Source organism: Colobus angolensis, unplaced genomic scaffold (genome assembly GCF_000951035.1).
Source record: "Colobus angolensis palliatus isolate OR3802 unplaced genomic scaffold, Cang.pa_1.0 Scaffold343, whole genome shotgun sequence".
In the NCBI taxonomy this organism is placed as follows: Eukaryota; Metazoa; Chordata; class Mammalia; order Primates; family Cercopithecidae; genus Colobus; species Colobus angolensis.
In genome coordinates this window covers 1,553,691-1,580,883 of record NW_012116744.1, presented here as the reverse complement: position 1 = coordinate 1,580,883, position 27,193 = coordinate 1,553,691, and the positions used below count along the sequence as shown (strand labels likewise).

General features: G+C 47.6%; 1 protein-coding gene across 3 annotated transcripts in view; it reads right to left on the bottom strand.

Annotated features, from left to right (window-relative positions):
• The window catches only part of ABCC11 (ATP-binding cassette, sub-family C (CFTR/MRP), member 11), an 84,819-nt gene that overhangs the window by 3,172 nt on the left and 54,454 nt on the right, over window positions 1–27,193 (bottom strand). For 2 of the 3 annotated variants that reach the window (XM_011952596.1, XM_011952595.1), the window contains exons 16-28: window positions 26,267–26,401; window positions 26,098–26,194; window positions 24,332–24,421; window positions 21,954–22,057; window positions 20,584–20,781; window positions 15,657–15,883; window positions 15,409–15,546; window positions 12,894–13,080; window positions 8,921–9,010; window positions 7,279–7,468; window positions 5,577–5,736; window positions 920–998; window positions 85–198 (exon numbers count right to left, since the gene is read on the bottom strand). In XM_011952596.1, the coding sequence (XP_011807986.1) occupies window positions 85–198; window positions 920–998; window positions 5,577–5,736; window positions 7,279–7,468; window positions 8,921–9,010; window positions 12,894–13,080; window positions 15,409–15,546; window positions 15,657–15,883; window positions 20,584–20,781; window positions 21,954–22,057; window positions 24,332–24,421; window positions 26,098–26,194; window positions 26,267–26,401 (1,809 nt within the window). The remainder of the gene's footprint in view (window positions 1–84; window positions 199–919; window positions 999–5,576; window positions 5,737–7,278; window positions 7,469–8,920; window positions 9,011–12,893; window positions 13,081–15,408; window positions 15,547–15,656; window positions 15,884–20,583; window positions 20,782–21,953; window positions 22,058–24,331; window positions 24,422–26,097; window positions 26,195–26,266; window positions 26,402–27,193) is intronic. The other variant, XM_011952597.1, reaches the window with a different exon arrangement.

The following is a 27,193-nucleotide window of genomic DNA, read 5'->3' as shown; positions in this document are numbered from 1 at the left end:
GTGAAGGGAGAAGGAACCGGTGTGGCTTCCCTCATCATGTGTAGTCTGTGGCTTCCCCTGGCCACCCAGCAGTGGTGGCCTCACCTTGGAGTTGCGAAGCACAGCCCGAGCAATGCAGAGCAGCTGCCTCTCCCCCACAGAGAAGTTTCCACCATTGTCCACCACATCCGTATGCAGCTTTCTGGGGAGCTTTGAGATCTGCGATATGGGAAGAAGAGACAACATAACCTGGAGGCCACTGTGGAGTGAGACCCAACCTGACCTCATCAGTCTCCCACTATTTTGGAAGCTACTGTGGGGTGAGACCCATCCTGACTTTGTCAGTCTCCCACTGTATTGGCAACACTCCCCTCCTCTCTCTATGCTCCAGCCTCTGTCTTCTTGTTCCTTCACCGTGCCTTGCTCGCTCTCATCTCTGGGCCTTTGCATACACTATCTCCTGTGCCCAGAATGTCCTCTCAAAAGATCTTTCACCAGCTGCCCCTCCGTTCTTGGTCTCAGCCCAGCTGTCACCTGTTTAAAGAGACCTTGCCTGGTCACCCAGTTGAAAGGAACTGCTCCTGCACTGAAGTTTCTATGGGTCTCATTACTACCTATACAGCCCCCACCAGTATCTGAAAGTATCTCCTGCATTTACTTGTTGCCTTTATCTCTCACTGAATGTACGTTCCAGGAGGACAAAGACTTCATCTGCCTTGTCTTTGCTGTGCCCCTGAGCCTAGAACAGTGTCTGGCACACGGTTGGTGTCTGAGTGCCATCAGCCTTGGCTTAGGAATGCCAAGTCATCTCATCTCCATGAGAGGATGCATCCATGACCCGAAGCAGCAGCAGCTGGCACACCACATGAGGGGAGCCCACAGGAGCAGGCCCCCATGGGCGATGCAGACAGATCAAGACTTGGGCCTTGGAGCTACTTACGGCCTTGGTCAGTAATGTCCTCTCCAAGGCATCCCAGATCTCCTGGTCGGTGTGACGGTCAAAGGGATCTAGGTTGAATCTGCCATATGAGAGGAAGAGAAGTGTTCAACAACATCACCCAGCCTTTGAACACTCATTTATATGCCCAGTGAATGACCAAGAATGTTTAGAACTGGATTACGGGGTTTAGGGGAATGCATGGAACCACCACGAATGGAGATTTCCTGTGCGTCCCAGCACCTGTTCCTTCTGCAGGCAGCAGCCCCGGGTTTTGTTTAGGGGCCACCTCCCCCCCAATCCCCCAGCCCATGTGTTCCAAAGTGGGCTCCGCCATCCACTCCAGATGGAGCGAAGAGCTCAAGGATAAGCCAATCGACATACAGCAATCGCTGGCCACAGTGCTTAGCTCAGGGTGGGAAAGTAACCAATCAGAGTGTATCTCAGGACTTTTCTGGCTACCATGGGAGAAGAGACGTGCGGAGAGATTGCAACCATCCTCCCACAGGAGTGGGACACATGGAGCTCCCCAGGGCCCTCATGTGGAGTTGAGAATGAAGCAAGACAATGCTAGGGGAAAACCGGGCCCTGGAACTCAGCCTTGGCCTCCCCATTATCATGCATGAGTCATTAGAGGTCACTTTTGCTTAAGCCATTTGGGTTTTGTTTTATTTTGTGATAGAAAGTACATAATATTTATCATTTTAACTACTTATAAGTGTATGATTCAGCAGCATTAAATACATTAATAATGCCATGTAACCATTACCACTATTTATATCAAAACCTTTTTCATCATCATGCTGGGTATGGTGGTTCACACCTGTGATCACAGCACTTTGGGAGGCTGAGGTGGGCGGATCACTTGAGGTCAGGAGTTTGAGACCAGCCTGGCCAACATGGTGAAACCCCACTCCACTAAAAATACAAAAATTAGCCAGGCATGGTGATGCGAGCCTGTAGTCCCAGTTACTTAGGAGGCTGAGACAGAAGAATCACTTAAACCCAGGAGGTGGAGGTTGCAGTGAGCTGAGATGGTGTCACTGCACTCTAGCCTGGGTGACAGAATGAGCCTCAGTCTCAAAACAAAACAAAACAAAACTTTTTCATTATCCCCAACAAAAACTCCATACCCATTAAACAATCTTCTCTCCCCTCCCCACCAGCCCCTGGTAACTTCTATTCTACTTTCCATCAATATGGATTTGCCTATTCCAGCTACCTCATATAAGTGGAATCATGTAGTATGTGTCCTTCTGTCCGGCATCTTTCACTTCGTGTCCATCCATGTTGTAGCATGTATCGTTTCCCTTCTTTTTAAAGCTGCATAATACTCCATTGTATGGCTATACCACATTTTGTTTTTCCATTCATCTGCTTATAGACATATGGCTTGTTTCCACCTTTTGGTTACTGTGAGTAGGGCTGCCCTAAACACTAGTGTACACATATGGGTTGAAGTCTCTGCTTTCAACACTTTGGGATATATAACTAGAAGTAAAATTCCTGGATAACATAGTAATTCTATGTTTAACATTTTTTGTTTGTTTGTTTTTGAGACAGTCTGTCAGCCTCTGTCGATGAGGCTGGAGTGCAGTGGTGAAAACACAGCTCACTACAGCCTTGACCTCTTGGGCTCAAGCAAGTCCCCTGCCTCAGTCTCCTGAGTAGCTGGAATCGCAAGCACAGACCACCATGCCCAGCTAATTTTTGTTTACCTTTTTGAGGAACTGCCAAATTGTTTTCCGTGGTCTCTGCACAATTTTACATCCCCACTGGCAATGCACGAGAGTTTCCATTTTTCCACATCCTTGTTAACACTTGCTATTTACCTTTTATTATTGTTATAGCCATTCTAGTGGGTGTGAAGTGGTAGCTCATTGTGGTGGGGCTGGAGTTTCTGTTTCTTGCAGTGAAAAGAATCCTAACATCTAGGTAACTGACAGGAGAGAGGGAATCTATCTGGACTTTACACCCAGCAAGCTTTACTCTTGCATCTGGAACAGGCGGCACTATAGACACTTCCCTGCTATTCAGTCACGCAGCCCTGAGTGAAACCTGTCAACCTCTGCTTTATCCTTCCCCAGTTGTGCCGGCCACACATATCTTGTGTGTAGGGCTAATGTGTACTAAAGAAGTGGCAAGTCGGCCGGACGCGGTGGCTCAAGCCTGTAATCCCAGCACTTTGGGAGGCCGAGACGGGTGGATCACGAGGTCAGGAGATTGAGACCATCCTGGCTAACATGGTGAAACCCCGTCTCTAGTAAAAAAAAAAAAATACAAAACACTAGCCGGGCGAGGTGGCGGGCGCCTGTAGTTCCAGCTACTCCGGAGGCTGAGGCAGGAGAATGGTGTAAACCTGGGAGGCGGAGCTTGCAGTGAACTGAGATCCGGCCACTGCACTCCAACCAGGGTGACAGAGCAAGACTCCGTCTCAAAAAAAAAAAAAAAAAAAAGAAGTGGCAAGTCTTATTTGCATGACATTTGATGTCTCCAAAGCACTTTCATAGATAGGTTATTTGACATTTCCTCCTCCATGAGATGAGTATACCCCTTTCTTATCAGTTTTAAATGGCTTGTTCAAGGTCGTGCCATAAGCCAGTATGAGAGCCAGGCTGACATCAAAGACACTCAGAGAGACGCTTAAGGGTAGAGCCTTAAGTTCTAAGGTACGATTTCAAGTCCACATTTCTTTCTGCAGCAAGAGGTGTGCGGAATATCGCAAGCTATGGGTTTAGAACACCTAGGGTTATATCTCATCTTCACCATTTCTCTGTGTGTTCCTAAACAAGTCCCCTTCCTCTCTAAGTTCTGTGCCTTCATCTGTAAAATGGGGATAATGAAAGGGCCTCACAGGGTTGCTGGGAGAGTTAAATTAGACAGTACACTAAAGCATTCCGTTGGCACATATAAATGCTCAATAAATGTTAAGTTCATATTTTTACTACTCTTCATGCCAATGCACAGGAGATTTGGCCACATTCTACTGTAACATAGAAATCCATCACTAAATGTCTTATCATTCCCCTAACATGACCATTATGTTGTTGTTGTTGTTGTTGCTGCTGTTTTTTAGGGGGGGTGGGTTTGAGACAGAGTTTCCTTCAGTTGCCCAGGCTGGAGTACAGTAGCGTGATCTCGGCTCACTGTAACCTCCACCTCCCGGGCTCATGCGATTCTCGTGCCTCAGCCTCCCGAGTAGCTGGGATTACAGACATGCACCATCACATCTGGCTAAGTTTTGTATTTTTAGTAGAGACGGGGTTTTGCCATGTTGGCCAGGCTGGTCTCAAACTCTGGACCTCAAGTGATCCGCCTGCCTTGGCCTCCCAAAGTTCTGGGATTACAGGCATGAGCTACCATGCCCCGCATTTTGAAACTCTGTCTGTGCACATATTGTTCCCTCTCCTTGAAAAGAGTTTCTCTCCTATTTCTGCCTGGCAAGCTCCTACTTAGCTTTCAAGACCCTGATCAAATGTCCCCTCCTCTGGGAAGCCTTTCTGGCTTCACTCAGGCAGTGACTCATCCCACTTGTAGCTCCCTCAGCATTTTGTACGTATCTCTGACTTAGCAATTACCTCTTCATACTGTGATTTATTGGGTCTTACCCCTGTACAAAACCATCTTCCCCACCCACACTGCCAGCTCCTGCTGGGGGGGCAGGGGAAACGCACATTCACTAAACTGGCTCCAGTCCCTAGCACAGTGTCCGGACCAGGCAGAAGCTCAGAAAAGGCAAGTTAAATGGGTGGAAGGATGAATGAAGGAACGAATGAATGAAGCTCTGGGGCCCAGTTTATCCTCCTGGCTCTAAGAATTCTCCTTAAATATCACAAAACATGGGGGACTTAGCCTGCTTTTTAGTACATCTGTCTTCCTCAGTCCCCACGCCCTTATGTTTCCTCCCAGATAAAGTGCATTGTCAGTAGGAGCCTAATCTGGATAAAGCTTCATCCCTGAGTTGACTTCTGAGGACACAGAAAGTGTAGTGAAGAGGCTGGAAGATCTGGTTCTGTCTGCTTCACTGACTGGGCTGCCTGGATTTTTCTCACTTCACCCCTGTCCAGAATGTGTACCATTGAAGAAGCACTTCCTAAAAACGTCCCCAGGGGCTTTGCCCAGTGCACAGAGAGAATAAGCCACATTTGGACAAGAAAGAATACGGTAGCCTGAGTCCAAATGCTTAATGGTGTAGTGAAATCTGACCAATCCCATCAGGGTTTTGTTTCTGTTGTTTGTTTGTTTTTTAATAGAGTCAGGGTCTTGCTGTGTTGCCCAGGTTGGAGCACAGTGGCTATTCACAGGCATAGTCATAGGGTACTACAGCCCTGAGCTCCTGGGCTCAAGCGATCCTCCTGCCTCCCAAATAGCTGGAACTACAGCTGTGCACCACCATGCCCATCCAGTTTCTAAAAAATAAAAATAAGCTTTGTTTTTGCATAGAACATTATGGTTTACAAAGTGCTCTTATATATATTGAGGCCTCGTTTAATCCTCAACAGTACTTCAGTGAGGTAAGCCTGGTAGGCATGAGTGGCCCAGCAGGCCAAGGAGGCCTGGAAATCGGGGCACTGGTCACCAGCTCACATAGGCAGCCCAGAGCTGGAATCCTGGTCCTGCGACCTCCCTCCTGCAGGCTGCCTGCTGGCCGAGCACTCACTTGATGGTTCCCGAGAGCAGCACCGGATCTTGAGGGATCACTGAGAGCTTGGACCGCAAGTCCTCCAGGCCGATGCTGCAAATGTCCACGCCGTCAATGAGAATCCGGCCTGCCATGGGCTCCACCAGGCGGAAGAGAGCCATGCCCAAGGAGGACTTCCCTGTGGGGCAAGAAACGAGCAGGGCCTCAGTTTCCTGCATCTGCACTAGTGGAAGCACAGGTCACACCTGGCGATCGCACCTGACCCACTGCCCTCCATGGCCCATTCTTCATCGTTGTGAGCCCTGAAAGGGTAGGAGAGGGCTGGTGTCTCTGCTCCAGGCATACCTAATGCCATGAGCAGCTTCTTACAGCCTGGGTCAGAGGGCACATGTGGGGCCCCTGGATCAAAGCCAGCCCACAGACATGTTTTGTTTCATACACACAATGTTAGGGTTACTTTGCAATTCCTCGCCAGCATTTTAAAAAATCCTAGATATAAAAAATGCAAACTGTATGTTTCTCTTGAAACTTAGTAGAACTGGCAACACTGGACCCATATACCCCCCAGGCAACAGCTCAACTGAAGCTGAGCATGGCCGCTTGGTTGAGACACAGTGGCGTTCTCCAGTCACCACCTGCCCTCCCCAGCCCCCGTATGTCACACCGAGACCCATGGCACTCAGCTATGTCACCTGCCAGGCTCCAAAGCATTGGCGGTTTCAACCCTGTTCTCAAAGATAAGCTCTGTGAGGGTAGAAGCTGTGTGTCTTCTTTACCTGTAGGTTCCCAGGCACATAGTAGGTGCTCATAAATACCTATTGAATGAATATAGTCAGTAGGGTCAGAATCTACTGAGAGCTTCTCTCTGCCAGACCCTGGCCCTCTCAGGGTTTCCACCAATCGGCAGGTGGAAAATAGCAAGAGAAGAACACCCGAAAGAACGTAAATGGAAGCTCTTCACCCTGCAGTGTGCAAGTGCTGAGGAGACAGAGACCAGGAAGGCTGTCATCATCCATGGGACTGCCTGGAGGAGGCAGCTCTGGGGTGTCCAGGGGTGGGGGACAGGGGACAAGAACCAAGTCTGAACAGTAGCTTTCAAACAATGCAAAGAGGCAGAGGGAGGGGGACTTGGGCCAGACCTCCCAGAAGTGACAGGAGAGGAAGACAGGGAGAGAAACTGAGGAGGAGAAAGGAAACTGGGAGAGGAAAGAGGGGAGACAGAGGCTGATGAGAGCAGTCCAGGAAGGGGGTGGTGAAGGAGGAAAAGGGGAGTCTGGATTTAACTCCTGTCCTGCTCTTTATCCTGGCAGTGCCCTGCACTGCCCCTCCAAAAGTGCTCCTGCCCGGACCCTACACACCTCAGCTTAAGCAGTGGGCTCAGAGCCCAGGTATCCACAGCCTGGTACCACTGGCCCCCTTATTCTGCATAACACCACCCTGTTTATTTTCTCCCTGGCAGCCACCGCAGCCTGCAGCTGTCATATTTCTGTCTTTATTTGCTGGTCTATTTAACATCTCTCTCCTCCACTGGAATCCCATGATCACAGGGACCTTGGGTTTTGCTCACCAGTGTTTGTCTAGCACAGGGACCAGACCAGCACAGCGTGAGGACCTAATACATATTTGGGGGATAACTGAGCAAACACATGCCCCCAAATAGGTCTAGTGCCAAAAGGGCAAAGGAGGAGCCGGCGATGCTCCCCCAGGAAGCTCAGCTCACCAGAGCCCGTCCTTCCCACGATGCCCACCACTTCGTTGCTGCGGATGGTCAGGTTGATGCCGTGAAGCACAGTGGGTGTGTTGTGTCTGTATTTCATGTGATAATCCTGAAACGTGATTTCCCCATGCTGTGGCCACCCCTGTGGACAACTTGTGCCTTCCATATGTAAAGGAGCCTCAGAGACACACATCTTGTTTTTGAAGAAAGAAAAAGAAATCAATAGCTATCATCCATCTCAGCCCATCCCCTGCAGGCCTGCCAGCCTCCCACTGTAGGGGGTGTGACCCACCCCAGCCTGCCCTGTGCCAAGGTCAAGCCCCCCGCTGTGTAATCAGAGGAACACCCCCCACCACCCATGCCCTAAAACACACAAAATTTTCCCCAGAAGAGTGAGAAACCTGCATAGCTAATTCCCTTGTTATTAACATATAGCAATGTTCCTGATTTACTATGTGACTCTAAAGAAATAGAATCCAAGGTAAAGAGAGTAAAAGCAGCAGAGACTCATCCCTTCGGGGGGTTTCATAGCTCAGAGCCCTTGTGGAGACTTAATGTCTCTCTATCCTCATCCTATGAGACAGGCCTTTTTAGAGGCATTTACCAGGTGAGGAGATAGAGGATCCAACAACTTAAGATCAACAACTTACTTAAGATAAGCTCCACAACTTACTTAAGATCACACAGTTTCAGGTTGGAACTCAAACCCAGATCTACAAGTGCAGTTGTGTGTGTTGAGAGGAAAGAACACTGGAGAAGTTGGGTCTGACCACCTGGCTGCAAGCCACAGCTCTCCACGCTGGTGCCGTGTCACAGCAGCATCCTGGGCAGGAAATCAGGGCCCTACAATTCTTAAATTCCACTTATGCAAGGGGGCAGGAGAACTGTTTTGCAGAGGGCTCTGCCAGCCCCAGCCTGTGTGATCTTAAGCAAATGTTCTGCCTGGGCCAACTTCGGTTTCCTTGTCTGAAAAATGTGGATAATCATTCAATCAACCTGATAAAATTGTTCCATGATCCCATGAGATAATCTAGATAAAAAGCTTAGTGCCATGCCTGGCCCGTAGAAAGGTCTCAATCACAATAATAAAGAACATGATGGAGCCTCACTATGGGTCAGGCAGTGTGCTACGCGCTTTACGTGTTGTATCATTTCAACTTTGTGATAATCTGGCAAAGTGATGCTATCGTCTTTCTCATTTCAGAGATGGGGAAAACAGTTTGAATAAGTTGCCCAGGTTATTCCAATGATCCAAATGATAAAGCTTAGACTTGAACCCAGGAACTCTGGCTACAGAATCTGTGCTCTTAACCACCACGATATAAATGGAAGCAATAATAGGAACAAAGATTATTGTCATCATTATTATTGCACCAGGCAAACCTCTCATTTCTAAGAGGAGCAGATGATCTCCTCTTCCCCCTAGGAATGCTGTGAGGGATGTGGACAAAGTGAGAAGACAGGTGTGGAAGAGCTTCAGCAAGATGGTCAACAAAAGTCTGGGGAAGACAGGGAGGAAGGGCCAGGAGCCTGGTGTTTCCTGGGACAGTTTCAGGGCTCTGAGGTCACTGGGGCTTGTAGAGGTCACAGAAGTCATGCCCCAACTTGCATAGCTCCTCACACCAGACCCAGACCTGAATCACACCTTCATGTACTGCAGCATCCTCTCTGCAGCCATGAAGTGTGCCTCTGTCTCCGCGCCAGTCCGGGCAGTGGCCTGGAAGGTGGACGCCAGCTGGAAGGAAGGAGAAGTGTTGGGGGTCAAGAGGCTGCTGGGGTGTGCTCAGGCTCTTCAACGCTCCTGACAACCACTGATTGCCATTGCCCCTGAGTGACCCCTGAAACTAAGATAATTTTCCTAGCAAGAATGGAGCAGAGGCCCCTGGTGCCCCCTCAGCCCACTTCTGAGTTTAGCTGCAGCTGCGATGGGCAATTCTGGGGGAGAACCTCCCCAGACACTGTTCCACCTCAAGTGCCCTCTGTATGTCTTTCTGCTCAAGACCTCTGCCCACATCACAGCAACCACCTAGCCTGTGCATGAGGGCATCCCAGAAACTCAGGAGACTTAAGGCTACTGAGAATGAACTTTGACTGATGGGGAACAAGAGCTAGCAGAGATAAATGCTCCCATCTCCCAGCCTTTGAGGGCATGGTCCTGGGAATATCCCATATGCTCCTCAGGAGATCCCAGGACAGTTGAGCCCTAGTGACATAGAACAGGGACCCCAATGTCACACTTCCATGATAACTTCCTCCTGCCCCGTCTCACTTTTCTGCTCCCTCAATCCTGGTTCCTGGTAGCACCTCCCAAATAAGCTGCCTGCACCCAAGTACCTATCTCAGGTCTTGCCTTCAGGGAAACCCAGGCTAGAGGAGTGAGGGACTCTTGGGAATTGGGGGTACAAAGATAAGGAAACTGAGACTCCAAAAGAAGAAATTATATTCATAGAAACATCTAGAAGCTGGAGGCAGAGCTGGGGTTGGGGCCCCGGTCTATAACCTCCATTACCCTGGCCCAAGAAATGGGCAAACAGGACGTGTAGGGGGTGCTGGGTAACACATTCATCTACATTTATTCAACAAACTGGTGGATGGCTCTGTGCCAGGAGCTGGACCAGGCTCCATGTCCCAAAGTGTGGCAGATGTAGGCCTGCCCTCAAGGAGCTCCCAGCTGGATGGAAAGGCAGACAAGGCAACAAAGAATAAAGTGCAGAGGGGTGCACTCCACAACGGAGAAGCCCTGGAGTTCCACTGGGATGCACAGGAGGGGTCCTGGATGAGAGCACAGGGAAGGATTCCAGGAAGAGTCAGTCCTACAGTGACATTTTTAAGGTGAAGTAAGATGCAGTGGGCTAAAGATGTGTGGAGAAGAGTGTTCCAAACAGAACAGCCTATGTAAGTGCTGAAAGCAGCAAATTCACAGATTACATCCAGGCACCCACAAGCTGTTTGGCTACGGCTGAAACAAAACGGTGTGGGAAGGAGGGGAAGCCCTCTGTAAGTCAGAGAAGGTGGGCACCATGGTGAAATGGTGCTTAGTCTGGAAAGGAGGCCAGGGGTGGGTTGGAAGACCACTTTTCCTCCCATCCCCCAGTGTATCACACCCTGTGGGCTGCCTTGCCAGCATCATGTTCAGGTGTCTGATGGCCTTATGCTTCAGGGAAGCTTGGTTAATCCAAACCAATCACATTAATTCAACTTCTCTTGCCAGAGATTGGTTTATGTGTGGGCTCAAGATGCCATTCCGGCCATTGAAGGATGAGAAGGCATCAGATGAGTGTGTTCTTGAAAACTTCTCTTTGCTTTTAAAAAGGAACACATGGAAAAAGTTATCTCCTCTCCAGCCTTTGACTGTTATTGTGGGAGGATGTGTCACTTGGGGCTGCAGCAACCACTTTGTGACCATGAATACAGACAGACTTGCAGACAAAGCCGGACTGTGGATGCCAGCACAAAAAGGTAGAATGATCAAGGGTTCTTGCTAGGCCACTAAAGGAGCCAACTGAGCATAGCCCTACCCCAGCCTTCTCGCTACATGAGGGAATAAGTTCCCGGATGGTCGAGGCCATTTTGGGTTGGTTCTTTGCCTCGCAGCCAGATGCATCTCTGGCATTTCCTGAGAAGCCTCTTAGGGCTACAAAGCAACGTGATGTGTGATTCCTGCCTCCCAATGCTCGAATGTAATTTTCTCAAAAGTGCATGCAGAAGTCAGTGAGGTTCTGGCTTGTCTGCAGCAGAGGGAGCATATTGAGGTCAGGACCCCATAGCTGAAGTTTGGTAGACAGGAGACAGAGTTTTCGAAGGCTTCTGAACAAAGCAGTGACATGATGAAAACTATAATTAAAGATTACTCTGGTGAGAGTGTGGAAGGTGACTTGGAAAGTGCTGCAGGGCTGGGAATTGAGAAGTTATGACCAGGATGAAGATAAGATGCTTAAATAATACAGCAGACCTTGAAAAGAAAAAATGACCCTCAAGGGCCATTTTGAAGCAGTCAGTCCCCCAGGCAGGGTTTCCCATTTGAGTCTCCGGTGGTATAACAACCTTGGAGCAACCGCCTGCTGTGAACGGGGCACCCTGGGAGAGACGAGCCTCTGCCTCGCTCCTTACAGGGGCTGAGCTTAAGGCAGCGCCAGCACTGGGCAAGCTTCGCCCTGAGCGTTGCCCTCCTGATCTATGTCCTGAAGCAGCAGCAGGAGGGATTTCTGGGCCTTAGTGGTTCCGAATCCCCTAAGACCCTGGTGTGGTGCCTCTCCCTGAGAGTGCTGGAGGTCTGGGGGTCACTCTGCACTGGTGCATGTGTGTGTATCAGAGAGAGAAGGAGAATGTGAGCCTGTGCACACACCTGCCTCTTATTGGCTATGGGAACATGGCCAAGTTACTTAAACTCTCTAAGCCCTAAGTTTTCTATTTGTAAGACCAGAACAAAAATAGCTAATATTCACTGAGCGTTTATTGCAGGCCAGGCACTACTCTAGGTTTTTACAAGCATTAAGTCTCACATATACACATAATCCTCACAAGGCTATTGTTTTTGAAACCTTTATTATCTCCCTTTTACAGATGAAGAATCCCAGGCACAGAGAGGTTAACCAATTTACCCAAAGCCACATAGCTAATAATGGGCAGAGCCTCTTTGAACCTGGATATTCCAAACCACATGTTTTTTTTTTTTTTTTTTTTTTTTTTGAGATGGAGTCTCGCTCTGTCACCCAGGCTGGAGTGCAGTGGCACGATCTCGGCTCACTGCAAGCTCCGTCTCCCGGGTTCACACCATTCTCCTGCCTCAGTCTCCTGAGTAGCTGGGACTACAGGCACCCGCCACCATGCCTGACTAATTTTTTTTGTATTTTTTTTACCAGAGATGGGGTTTCACCGTGTTAGCCAGGATGGTCTCGATCTCCTGACCTTGTGATCCACCCACTTTGGCTTCCCAAAGTGCTGGGATTATAGGCGTGAGCCACCACACCTGGCCCCAAATCACATGTTCTTAACCACTTTGCTCATCTCATGCAGTGGGGTGAGCATTGAATGCCTGGAAGAGAGCACGGCCAGTGTCTGGCATTGCACCAGCTCAGTGGAAGTCTGTTTCAAGTCTTAGGCACATTTAAGTTTGAGAAGCCCTGTTCTAGGGGCCGGGCTGCAAAACCCACCTTTTAAACGACCCTTCCAGGTGATTCAGAAAGGTTTGACAGCTCAATCAGGATAGGAACGGTTAGGTACAAAGACAGCAGCCAGGAAGCCAAGAGGTCAGGGTTCTCTTTCCAGCTCTGCTAACATGCATCTGTTTGGACAACTCCTTCCCTTGTCTGGGCCTCAGTTTCCCCAGCTGCACAATATGAGCATTGGACTCTGTCGCCTGTGGGCTCCCCTTCATTCCCAGTGTCCTGTGATTCTATTAAATACCTTTGAATACAGACTTCCCAATTCAGAGCTGACCACGACAAAACAGAGCAAAGCAGCCAATTTCAAAAGGCCAAGCACATAGCTCCTAAGACCACATGTGGCCAGAACTTAAGGTGTCACTGAATACCTGAGGATCCCCTGAGTCTGCCCAGAAGCCGCAGGCAGAGGATGAGCAAAGCTCAGAGAGGGCCCACACAGAGTCACCTCCTCACCTGCAGCACGATGTTGAGAGCCATGGCTTTAAAGGAGTAGGAGGTGGAGGAAATGCCAAAAGCCACGAACAGGGCAACAGCCAAAGCCACAAGGTTGGTCAAGATCTCCAGCCTCAATGCCACCCATCGCGTGGAAGACAGAAACAACAACAGGTAGTTATTCCGCGCATCAGTCAGCCTCTTAAACCTGAGAAGGAAAGCACAGACTAAGAACCACGTGTTTGTCTGACCCAGGGTCTCCCCGGGTCAGGGTAGATACCGGCTGCTTCCTCCAGCATCCAGTTTCCCACTCCCCGCAGCAGGGCCTGATTTTTCTTTCGGGAGTTACTCCCTGCCACTTTCTCAGCCATGAATTTGGGTGATGTTGACCTGACTCCTAACCCAGATTGAGGAGTAGGCTCTGGTGGTAAGGCCCATCCTTAGCACGCACTGCTCGCCTAACCTCTGTGACTCACTCAGAGACGGGTGAGTTACCCTAAATTGGCCACAGAGAGTGAATAAATGCCAGGACGTGTGAATGAGTGTGGGAGCGGTTCCTTTCAGTGGGATGATGGGAGATCTGAAACTACCATTCTGCTACTAGGAGGGGAGCCTGGAGCCACCAGAGGGTCTCTGGAAGCTTAAAGGTAAAATAACACAGTGGAAGGCAGAGCAGTAAAGCCGAGACACCCGGGGAACATTAGCTGAGTCTCTGGATTAAGCCTCACTTTAAGCAAGTCCTCCTCCCCAGCCTTTTGTTATGAAAATTTTTATAAGTACCAAGAGATTAAAAGCTTGATTTAATGAACATCTGTATACCCACTAATGAAAAATTTTTAAAGTACCAAGAAATTAAAAAGTCGGTTCCAAGAACATCTCTACCTAATTTAGCAATTGTTACTATTTTGCCATATTTAAGTCATACTTTTAAGCTAGTTTGAATTAGTTTTTTCTGTCACTTCCAACCAATAGAGACCTACCAATTTCCAATTTTCACATACCACCATCACAGTTTTCCATATCAATCACAACTTATACTGTTAATTGATTAGTATTCTTATTTTACTTGCTTTATTTGAGAATGTATATTAAAAGAAACTTTACTCACAACCTTAAATTATATAAATAATGGCTTTGATACGTTAGTTGCATTTTTTCTAAAGTACATTCAAATAAAACTTTGATTATTGAAATTAAATATTCATTTACACATCAACTAAAACCATCTTACCATCTGACTGGGCTATCACCCCAGCACAGTGGCCCTTCTGACTCACTCTGTCCATACCCTCTGAATCTTTGCATAAGAGATTCCAAATTCCATCCACCTTACCTTTCTATACTGATTGAGTCACCTCCACCTTGAGGCCTTCCCAGATTAAACAAAACAGACCCTGGTCACTCTGTGGCCCCTGTGCTCAAGCCACCTTGCTATCCTTCAAACCTACTCCCCCATCTCATGGTCTTTGCATTCACTGTTCCCTCTGCCTGGAGAGCTCCTGCCCACATAATTCCATAGCTCAACCCACACTTGATTTAGATCTCTGCTCAGGGTCCTTTTCTCTGAGACCTTCCCCAACAACAGCTCCAATCCCTCCAGTCTCTCTTCATCTGCATGTCTTGGTATATACCTTGGGGCAGGGTTCTCAGTGTGGGCTGAGCGAATGCATCCCTGCAGGATCCCCTCAGTCCTAGAGTCTGCACAGACTTTGAGTGGTCTATAATGCCACTGAGAGAGCAGGTGCACAGTTCATCCAATATTCCAGCTAACTGAGCACATACCATCTCCCAAATGTGTGTCCAAGTCTTACCCAGGCTTCAAGGCCAGCTCAGATGCCACCTCCTCCTGAAAGCCTTCTCTGATCCCCCTAGGCCACCTCCTTCCCCTCTGAATTCCCAAGTAGTTTAACTGCCCCTCTTTGATGCCATCTATCTTCTTCAATCATGTATAATTACCAAAAACATGTGCCTATTTCTCCCTTTTCCACCAGACTATGAACTTCTTGTAGGGGAAGACCGTGCTTGATTATCCTCTACAAACAGATAAGTTCATGTTACACCATTAAACCTCAACAATAATCATAGGACTTGTTTGCTTGTTTGTTTCAACATTTAGGAGGCAAATCTATGGCATGAGTAGTGAAGGAAGTTCTATTATTTAGAAAGCTATTGTTCCTCATTATTTTGTTAAAGTTAGATATTTGTTTGGAAGTGAAAGAAATAACATAATGCAAGATGTGTTTGCATAGTAATGCACCCTATCATTAAATGTATGTATACATGTGTCCATATATATATACACACAATATATACAAGGCCTTTAAAGTTTACAAACATTTTTCCTATTATTTACATTTGTCATTATTATAAATGAAAGAATGGCTCAGCAGGTCCTGGAGGCTCAGAGAAATAAGTCCATCGAACAATGTGCTCTGGTGCTTTTGAGGATGATGCCATTCTCAGATGCTCCACTCTTTCCCTGATTCCCACCACCCCTGTGGTTCCATCATTCTCAAATGGCAGCAGAAGGACTCACTGGCTGATGAAGTCTTCAGTTTTTCCATAGACATGGATGGAGCTCAGGCCTTGCAGAGAATTGAGGATGTGGGAGAATAAAGGGGACCGGCTATAGTTCTCCAGTCTCTTGAAGACACCGATGGCCTTCTTGAACATCCTGCATAGACAGTGGAAGTAAGGGACCTGGACCATCCACCTCTGGGACCATCTAGTCTGGGTTGGTCCAAGCCTTGCTCCCCAAGTCACAAGCAAAAAGAACCTACTCACATATAATAAATGAAGCAAATAACCATGATTGTGGCTCCCATTAACAGGATATATGGAGACAGCATACTGATAACCAACAGGATGGCGATCACCAGCAAGGACAGGACCATGAACTGCTCTGAAAAGATGGGCAAGAGCTGGTCCAGCTCTTCCAAGTCCCCTGCGAAGCAGTTCAAGAGCCGGCCTATTGGGATGGTGTCAAAGAAACTCATGGGGCAGCAGAAAACCTGCAGGGACAAAATCATTGTGGACCGTGAGAGAAGCTGCAGGCCCTCCTCAAGATTGGATGAAGATGTCTATTACCCTTGACTCTAAAGAGCCATGGGATGTGATCCCAGGGGTCTCCAGGGCAGGCAATGTAGAGCAATGGTTTAAAAGCACGGATGGGCTCCATGGCTACCTGACTCCTCCACCTACTGCTGTCTGACCTCGGGCAAGTACTGAGCTCCTCTGAGTCTCAAGGTCCTTGTTAGTGAAATAGGGATGAAAACGATGCTTCATAGAGTTGTAGTGAGGATCACACAACTCCTCAAATATACTAAACACTGAAGTGTATAATTTAAAAGGGTGAATGTATGGTATATGAATTATATCCTGTAAAGCTATTAGAGAGAGAATACATTGAAAATGCTCAAAGCAGTGCCTCCCCATGAGGTAGGAAGTGAGACTTGACTCTGGAGGTGGGGTTTGAACGCCAGACCAAATTGAGGACTAGCTAAAACAGGGGCAGGGTGGAAGCCACTTTCCATAAGACAGGCCTACCAGTGTGTTATGTCAGTTTACCACTGCCATGGCAACATCCAGGAGTTACCGCCCCTTTGTGGGTCATCAATGACTTGATGACTTGGAGTTGCCACCCTTTTCCTAGAAACTTCTGTATAAACTATCCCTTAATCTACATGTAATTAAAAGTAGATATAAATATGACTGCAAACCTGCCCTGAGCTGCACACTGCCTACGGGGTAGCCCTGCTCTGCAGGGTCAGTCATAGAGCTGCAACACTGCCAGAACTGCAACACTGACACTTCAGTAAAACTATTTTCTTCTACCCTACCACTGGCTTGCCCTTGAATTCTTCCCCGGGCAAAGCCAAGAACCCTCATGGACTAAGCCCCGTTCTGGGGTTTGCCTGCCCTGCATCACCCTCAGTAGGCATTCTATCCATACCAGCTCTTATTATTTTCTACAGATGGGACCATTTTCACTCAGGACTGCCAAAGATTAGCAGCAGCAATCCCCCTGTGGTTGCACACGATTTGGACCCTTGGATCAAATTTAGCCATAACTGCCCACTTCTTAAAGGTGGCACCTCCAAGTTGATCTCTAACAGCCAGTGGGCATGAGGCCTTTCAGAGATCAAAGGACATTTCAAACCACAAGGTAGGCTCTAACAAAAGCATTTTGTTTGGTATCCTTGTTTTGCAGATGAGGAAACTGAAGATTGCAGAAGAGGAAGTGGCTCTGTAACTTACTCGTTACCCAAGCGGTTAACGGCAAAACTATGATCCAATTAGGCCTTCTGAGGCTTTCCCAAGCCTGGCACAGTCACTCTTCACAGAAGGCAATTTCTTAAAGATTCATGGCACTGACAAAATGACCACCTACATTTCCCCATGTACTTCTCAAGCTATAATGCAAGAAGTAGAAATGAATAGAAGCCAATGGCATCTATTAAAGCCAAACACACAGAAAGAGGAGGGAAGGACATTTTGACTCCTAAATGTAACTATCTGAGCCATGAACTGTTCCCTATAGCTGCTCTCATTGCAAATGTGTGGATACTGCTGACCAAGTGTAGTTCTCATGTATGTTTGCTTTCTGGCTGGTGGGGTAGTGAGGGTCGGAGGGGCAGATTTAGAGTCACCTTGCTTTTTCTGCCTCTAAAATGCCTTCAATTTTATTTCCAGAATGTTTTATTAAATACTTGAGCTAAAGCAATCAGAATTGTCATGATCACTCAGAGGAATCAAAGGGCAAAAGGATCACCCCTTCAAGGACTCTGAGCACGCCTTGTGGGTGCGGAGCAGGCGGGGTTGTGGAGGAGACACGGAAGCGGACCTCAGTTCCACTGTGGGTGAGGAAGCCGCATCTGTGGAAGCCCAGCATTACTCTGGATTACAGACCAATGGTGGTGACAAAGGGACAAGGGTTTCGGTTTCTGATTGTCTTCTAAGTATCAAAACGATCTGGGGTTGTTCTTGTTTGTTCATTTTTGCTTCATTTTTTTCTGTTGTGCTTGCAGTTGAGTGAATTTTTTCAGATTTATCCTTTACTTGTGATTCTTTAAAACTACAAAGACAAATTTGAAGTTTAAAAAGCCACGAAAGGACTGGAAAAATGAAAATATCTTAAATACAAAACACATTTTCATGGAAAGAAACTTAAACATTTCTCAAAATTAAAATACAAAATGTCATGTAGAGGAATGGGCACTGGATATCTCTAGAAACTTGGAATGTGCCATCAAAAGAAACTCAGAGACCACCTGGAGGGCTGAGGGCCACCCCCAGAGGCCGGCTGGGAAAGTGTCAGGCCTCAGGTAGAATGTCCCCCTCCTGCTTTCTGGTTCTGCCAAGCTTTACCTGAGAGGTAGGGAAAAGCTTTGTCTCACCCTGCCAAACTTGAAACACTTGATGGCAACACAATTTGCATTCAGTCTACAAGGAACTATGGGCCACTCCTCACCTCCCGTGTCTCCAAGTCAAAACCCCCACTTCCACCTCTGAGATCAGCCTTCCAGAACTCCATTCGCCTCCCAGAAGTGCTCTGCTTTTGTTCACCTTCAGTCTCCTGGTCTTGAGCTGGCTAAATGTGATTCCTCCTTCAAGGAGAGAAGCTCCCAAGAAGACTTTCTGGACTCTCCTCACTTTCTTCCCCTGCCCTCAAGCTAAGACAAGGTGTCGCTTACATTCTCATGGCCCTGTGTGCCCCATCCCATTTTCTTGTCCATCTTCCCCATTAGACTATACACCCATGCTGTATAGTGTACCATGATGGCCCAAACCCTACCTGCACTATGCATTCTCTAATGTGAGCCCCATGGCCACTGCAGAAACTGGCACATAGTAACACTCAGTAAGTGAGAGAGAGGAATGACATTTCCAAGAAGCAGTGTGATATCACAGATAATTCGGTATATATATATATATATATATATATATATATATATATATATATATATATTTTGTTTTTGTTTTTGTTTTTTTTTAATGAGATAGGGTCTCACTGTCTCCCAGGCTGGAGTGCAGTGGCATGATCTTGGCTCACTGCAACCTCCACCTCCCTGACTCAAGTGATCCTCCTTGATCCTCAGTCCCCCGAGTACCTGGGACTACAGACACAAGCCCCCATGTCCGGCTAATTTTTATATTTTTGGTAGAGACAAGATTTTTGCCATGTTGCCCAGGCTTGTCTTGAATTCCTGAGCTCAATCAATCCACTCACCTCGGGCCTCCCAAAACTCTGGGATTCCAGGCGTGAGCCACCGTGCCCAGCTGACAATTGAGTATTCTAACCAAACACATATTCCAACTTTAACATACGTGAGATTTCAGTATCCTCATATGTAAAATGAGGATAATATCCACTTCAAAGAGAACTCAGGGCAATCACAAGCAACTCTGTACGTGACCGTGCTCAGCCAGTGGAGGCCAGCATTGCTGTGGCCTCCATCAAGGGACACTGAGTTCTTACAACCAGACTTCCAGCAGCGGGAGAACTCAGCCGCACCTTCGTCACTCCCTCCTCATCAAGCAGCCCGGTTCACCCAGCTGCAACGACGACATTTTAGAAAAGGCAAAGCTATGAAGAGAGTAAAAAAAATCAGTGGTTGCCAGGAGTTTGAGGGTAGGGAGGCAGGATGAATAGGTGGGGCACAGGGTTTTGTTTATGGCAGGGGAACTATTCTGTACCGTGGATACATGTCATTATACATTTATCAAAACCCATAGAATGCACAGCACAAAGAATGCACCATAAGGTGAACCGTGGACATTCATTAATAATAATAATTAATAATGTATCAATATTGACTCATCAATTGTAACAAATGTCCCATGTTAATGCAAGATGTTAAGAATAGAAGAAATGAGCCAGGTGCAGTGACTCACAACTGTAATCCCAGCACTTTAGGAGGCTGAGATGGGCAGATGACTTGAGCCCAGGAGTTCAAGACCAGCCTGCACAACATGGCAAGACCTGTCTCTACAAAAATACAAAAAATACAAAAATTAGCCAGGCGAGGTGGTGTGCGCCTGTGGTTCCAGCTACTCAGAGGTTAAGGTAGGGAGGACTTCTTCAGCCCAAGAGGTTGAGGCTGCAGTAAGCTGTGATCACACCACTGCACTCCAGCCTGGCTGATAGGCAGGTATATGAGAACTCTCTGTACTGTCATCTCAATTTTTCTGTAAACCAACAAAAAATAAAGTTGTCTGGGCATGGTGGCTCACACCTTAATTCCAGCTACTTAGAAGGCCAATGTGGGAGGACTGGTTTAGCCCAGGATTTTGAGACCAGCCTGGGCAACATAGCAAGACCCCATCTCTATAGATAAATAAATAATTAAAGTCTACTAATTTTTAAAAAATAGGCCGGGTATGGTCGCTCATGCCTGTAATCCCAGCACTTTGGGGGGCTGAGGTGGATGGATCACTGGAACCCAGGAGTTTGAGACCACCTTGGGCAATGTGGTGAAACCCAGTCTCTACAAAAAATACAAAAATCAGTCAGATCTGGTGGCATGCGCCTGTACTCCCAGCTACTTGGGAGGCTGAGGCAGGAGGATCGCAGAGGTTGCCGTGAGTGGAGACTATGCCACTCACTGCACTCCAGCCTGGGCTACAGAGCTCTAAAAAATAAAAAAATAAAAATGAAGCTGGGCAAGTTCAGAGCCCAGCCTTCAGCCCCGCCCAGCACCCAGGCCCATACCTTGTTGAAGAGCTTGTTATGCAGAGCCGTGGATGCCTTCCTCGTGACCTTGGTGAAAATCCCTGAGGAGCAGACCCCCACACAGATGAGGAGCAGGGTGTTGAGTGCATACACCAGCTGGTAGAAGGACAGTTGAGGATTGTCTGCCACGTTGCCCGGGTCTGCCATGGTTCCATTGCTCTCTCGGCTGCTATTGGTCTTCAAGAAAGAACAGGGGGTCAGACTGCAGGTGTCCAGGGGGAAATTCAGTGGCAGGAAAAGCCTTCTCCCTGGGGCCACGTGAGACTCCATGGCTGGTAGAAGGTGAAGTTGTTTGCCCAAACCTCCCTGCTCAGCGCTTGGCTACTCTCTTTTGCCCTTCATTCCCACCGCCCTGCCCTGCACTAGGCCCTCAGAGTCTGCCCTGTGGACACTGCAGCAGCCGGGCCCTTGCACATGCTCTGTTGCGATGCAGTGAGAAGCTTGGGGACGTGATTTCCCAAAACTCCTCCTGGCATGGTTTCAGGCTAGATTTTGCCAAGGAGAGGCACCCACAGGGAAACAGAAAGGTGGAAGAGGAGAAGCCAGCACGCTCAGTGGCAACTGTGGGCAGGAGCGTGGGGTGTGGGGTTTTTCCAGAGGCTGGAAGGCATCCTGGAAATCACCCACTTCAGTTCAGCTGAGATCCCTGATGGCTGCTTCCCCTCCAGTGGTTGACTGAGCCTCTAATTCCCTATATTAAATCCTCCGAAGCTCTAAATACTTAGAGTGGCTTCTGCTCTCCTGACCCAAACCTCCTGGTACACGATCCAGAAATTAACCACATGGAGCACTGTGGGGAAAGCATGGCTTCAATTAAGGGCACCAAGTTCAAGTCCCGGCCCCGTCCTGTCCTAGAGCAGGTTCTTCATCCTCTCTAGGCACAGGGTCCCCTTGGGAAAAGGGAGACCGTGGAACCTGCCTCAGAATGTGGGTGGGGAGATTAGTGAAATAACTTGACACAGTGTGGCTGGTCGTGGCTCCCAGCTCACAAGACCAGAAGTATATTTTAAATAAACCATAGTGTGGAGGCCAGCCTGGAGCTAAAGGAGACAGTTACTGCAGTGGAATGGAAAGATTCTTGGGGCACTGTCTGGGGATATAAATCTCTTGTAAGATTTATATCTTACAAGTAAGACTGATCAGGTGACCACCCATTCTACAAAGTCAGGAGGCCTGTGCAGGAGAACCCTGGAGTCCTGGCTCCCCATGGTTCTCTCTGGAACAGCAGCTCTGGGCTTGTCATGTGGGTCCCAAGCCATGCTCTGGCTCTTGTGGTCTCAAGGAGCAAGAAGTCACCACACCTCACTCAAGCCCATAGAAACACAGCCCACCCACCTCATGGCACTCACCCCTGAGCCCTGCTCCAACCAGTAGCTCAGCCACCAGAAGCTGAAGATTGTGAAGAAGATGATCAGCACCATGAAGAAGAAAACTATGCAAGAGACCATGTAACCTGGGAGGGAGACAGTGGTGATGTACAAGTGCCACAAACAGGTGCAAGGCAACTGCTGACTCAGCTGCTCTGCCATCCCTGTCTTTGAGTGCTTGGAAACCCTTGAGCCCCACCCACTGTGGACACCTTGGAGGAATGGGAAGAGCTGGGTTCCAAAGTCAGGGAGCCCTGGGTTCAAATCCTGGCTCCACCACTTCCAAACCGTGTGACCTTGGACAAGGTACCAAATGTCAGCAACATGCCACTTCTTTACCTGTTAAATAGTGATAACCTTACCAGCTTCAGAGCCATGCTGAAGATGATATGAAATAACGTGTGTCAAGCACTCAGCCCAGTGCCTGGCACAGGGCAGTGCTCTAGAGAAGTTCGTTCACCTTATGCAGGTCCTGCAGGTTCAGTTTTATAAGTAACAATAACAGCTACCTGTTATGTGGTACGCACTATGTACTATCATGTGCTACATGCCAGGAATAGTACTAAATGTATGCAGTATTTCTGAATTAGTAATTCCTATCCCCATTTTCAAGAGTGCTATTGTGTGAATGTATGTGTCTCCAAAACGTTGAAACCAAATTCCCAAGGTGATGGTGTTAGAAAGTGAGGCCTCTAGGAGGTGACAACCATGAGGATGGAGCCCTCGTGAATGGCATTAATGCCCTTAAGAGGCTTCAGAGAGCTGCCTCCCTGGTTTTTTGTTCCTTTCACCATGTGAGGATACAACATTTATCCCCTCCAGGGATGGAGGACGCAGCATTCAAGGCGCCATCTTGGAAGTAGATACTGGGCCCTCACCAGACACCAAACTTGCCAGCACCTTGATCTTGGACTTCCCAGCCTCCAGAACAGTGAGAAAGAAATTTCTGTTCTTTATAAACTACCCAGTCTAATATTTGTTGTTACAGCAGCACAAATAGGCTAATAAAATGAGAAAACTGAATCTGAGAGGGGAACTACCTTGCCCAAACTCGCAGAGTTGGTGAGTGGCAGAGCTGGGATTTGAAGCAGTTAAGGGTGGGAAAAGGCAGGGTACACTCCTTCTTGGGGCACTGCTTCCTGCTCTAGCACTCCTCTCACCTATTTATGCTCACATGTCCCGTGCCTACAGTCTTTTCCCAAATTCTATCCTTCCTTCAAGGGTTGTCTCTTCTTTGATGAAATTTGAGATTCTCTGGCCACAGAGATCTCTCTCACCATCTGATGGAAGCAATGTCTTAATTCTCCAGCTAGATTTCAGCGATGGTTCTTAGATGACTTTATGCCCCCTCCCCTCTAGAGCTTGGCACAGGGCCTGGAACATAGTAGGCACTTTGTAAATACAGATCAGTGTATGCTGCTAGATCCATTCATGCATTTCACAAGCATTTGCTGTTCCCTGCTCTGTCTGGGCAGGCCCTGGGTTACTCCTTGCAGGATACCCACGGTGGACAGGGCGGGGACAGTGTCCTGTGTATGCAGCCTACCTCTTCCTCCCACAGGCATGCAGACAGGAGACATCTTACACAAGGGTCAGCTTCCAATGTCAACGATGCGTAAAAAGTTTCATGGAGTAAAAATAACTCTCAAAAATCTCTTAAATTACTTGATAAGTACAGCACCATATATTGAGTTTTGTGTTTACAACATTGTACAGTAAATATACATGATGATGTACACCATTTAATAAGGCAGTAGCTTTGAACTTCTAATTGCCTTCTACCTGCCTTAAGAAATAAAAATTAAGAAATTCTAAATCACACCAAAATAAAAGTCCCACCACTGTGACCTTATGTGATGTGGCTGCTATTTTCTATCCGATTCTATTTCATGTCTTTCAGTGCTGCTCATGATAAACTCAGCTGATTGCAAAACCCACTAAGGGAGCAGAGCTCAGAGTTTGAAAAATACTGAAATAATGAGGCAGGATGCGGTGGCTCATGCCTGTAATCCCAGCCTTCTGGGAGGCTGAGATGGGAGGATTACTTGAGGCCAGAAGTTCAAGACCAGCCTGGTCAACATAGCAAGACCCCATCTCTATTCTTTTTTTCAAATTTTTTAAACCAAAAAAATAGAAAAACACTGAAATAATGAGTATACATGAAAATATAACTTCCAACCTTGGCTTTGATGGTAGAGTTGCTATAACTGAGTAGAGTTTAGTTTTGCAAGTTAGGCCAATAAATACCGTGGCTCCTCTGGACCTCTCTACTTCACATGACCTCACATGTTCTAATCTGACCCCGTTTCAGGGATAGGGCTGCTCCAAGAGACAGCCCTGGGCTGGCATGGGAACCATACCTCCAGCTGCCTGGATGTAGTGGTGGTAGACCCTCCAACTCAAGGAGCCTTCTTTCTTCTCCTCCTCCTGTGTGAGCTGATGTTCTGGCACTGGGTCAGAGTAGAAGAAGAGAAAAATGGTATACCTGCCAATCACATGATCTCCTTCCTTCTGTCTCTGGCTTCGATCCTGGGCCAGCTTTTCACCTTCTAGCTTCAGTGCCCCACCTACGTCTAAGGTTTTTCATGGAAGACCCTGCTGAGAGAAACCTTTGACCTGGGCTCCAGAGCCTGGAAAGGGATCCATCCCTAACCATTCAATAAACTCTGGAGGGACTGCAGGGTCTCATGTGTATGATGGGCTGAGAGAAACGCAGGAAAGAACGAAGAAAACCACCTGGGACCAGAAAACCTGGGTTTCAGAACTGTCACCATGACACTGTGCAACATCAGGCAAATCACTTAACCCTTCTGTTCACTCGTCCAAAAACATGGAAAGCTGAGAGGGTTGCTAAGTTGCCCTGCAGCCATACACTTCTGAGATAATGCTTCACAAAACAGCCCTGACCAGCCCAGGCGGACTCTTGACCTTGAGCTTGGCCTGAAAACCAGTACCTGGAGATGCCCATAGATGTTTCTGATGATAATCATAACCATCACGACAGTGACCATCTGCTGCTGCTGCCTGCTATTCTCCCTTCTAATAATAACACCCCAATATTTCCTGGGGAAAGAGTGCTCTTTTCCCAGAATTTTAATCCTGAGGGAAATTACACCAAGATGGAAATTTTTGGAGTAGGTCTTCTTCAAAAAGACTCAATTGGTGGCTGGGCACGGTGGCTCATGCCTATAATCCCAGTACTTTGGGAGGCCGAGGCAGGTGGATCACTTGAGGTCAGGAGTTCGAGACCAACCTAGGCAACATGGTGAAACCCGGTCTCTAGTAAAAATACAAAAATTAGCCGGTGTGGTGGTGTGTGCCTGTAGTCCCAGCTACTTGGGAGGCTGAGGTATGAGAATTGCTTGAACCTGGGAGGCAGAGGTTGAAGTGAGCCAAGATTGTGCCACTGTATTCCTGCCTGGGCAACAGAGCAACACTCTGTCTAAAAAAAAAAGACTCAGTGGGAGACAGGAGCCTACAATGTAACAGGCCCTGTGTGGGGGGCTTCCCTATATCTGACCTCATCTAATCTCCACTACAACCCTGTGGAGTTAAGTACCATCATCTCCACTTTTGCCGAGAGTTCAGAGAGGTTAAGTTAGATGGGCAAGGTCACACAGCTTTGTAAGCAGCAGAGCTGGGATTCAAATCCAGAACTGTCTTACTCGAAAAATGGAAGTCGCTCCCTTCTGCTACTCTGCCCCAGACAAGAGCAAGGCCATGAGCTTCCAGACATCAGGGGCTAAACCCAATTCATTCTGATCCCTAATACCTTTGCTCTCAATGTTTACTGTCTTCCAGTATGTAATGAATGAATGTCTAGATGTCTGGCCAAGTCTTAAATCTGTGCTATTCAGAGCCAAAACTACCTCCTATCCTGCCTCTGCTGTACACCCTCAGCTGTGCCCCCCACAACACTCACTTCCTGGATCCTTCAGGCCTCCTGCCCACCAGTCTATACCCCATAGCCCTCAACTACTTGGATCTGAACCCTGTGTTTGTAAATGTTTAGGGTCTCAGACACTGAGGGTCATGGCCCAATCTGGGGTCTAGGAGGAAACACTGGGACATCTGGAGGACCCAGGCAGGCATGCAGACATTCTTGTCCTGTCTCCCGCACCATTACCAGCATTTCCGTTGAAAGACTCTTCCAAGGAGGTGGCCAGAGCCTGACTTTCTACCTGTGGCTTCTCTGCTATCTTTGCTGTGTCCTGCAACATGTCCTAGGGAGAGAGCACAGGCCTGAGTGCACGTGCATCCACAATGGGGAGTGAGGGTGGTGGGGCAGGACTCACCGATGTGGCTTCTTTGTGCATCTTCTGGATAAGTTGGGCATATTTCCCCTTTTTCTGCATTAACTCACTGTGAGTTCCATTTTCACAGATTTTTCCGTTTTCCAACAAAATGATCTGGTCACAAAATTCTAAGTACTGGACAGTCAGAAGAAAGAAAGCCTTCAGTAAGCACAGGGAAAGATGTTTGATTTTACTATTCACCAGGAAAATGTAAATTTAAATCACGATGAAATATTATTTCATACCAACAGATGAGCAAACATTTAAAAGTTGGACAACTCAAGTGTTGGTGGTGATCTGAGGTAAAAGGAACTCTCCTTAACTATCAGGAGGATTATAGTTAAGGAGAGTTCCTTGGAGAACTACTTTGGAGAACAATTTGACCTATTCAGTAACATGGAAGATTTTTGAGGTTTATGAACCAATGATTTGACTCCTAAAACTCTACCCGAAAATACTCTCAAACATGTGTACAAAGATACACGTAGAAGGATGTACACGGAAGTTTTTTTTTTTTTGTTTTTGTAAAAGTGAAAAATAAGAAACAATTGTTCATCCTGGAGAAATAAATTCTGGTATATTCAGATATTGGAATGCTATACCAATGAGAATTAAATAAAGTTATGAAGCTGGGTGGAGTGGCTTACGCCTGTAATTCCAGCACTTTGGGAGGCCGAGGTGGGCAGATCACAAGGTCAGGAGTTCGAGACCAGTCTGGCCAACATGGTGAAACCCTGTCTCTACTACAAATACAAAAATCAGCCAGGTATGGTGGCATGTGCCTGTAGTCCCAGCTACTCCGGAGGCTGAGGCAGGAGAATTGCTTGAACCTGGGAAGTAGAGGCTGCAGTGAGCTGAGACTGTACCGCTGCACTCCAGCCTGGGCAACAGAGTAAGACTCTTTCTCAAAATATATACATATATATC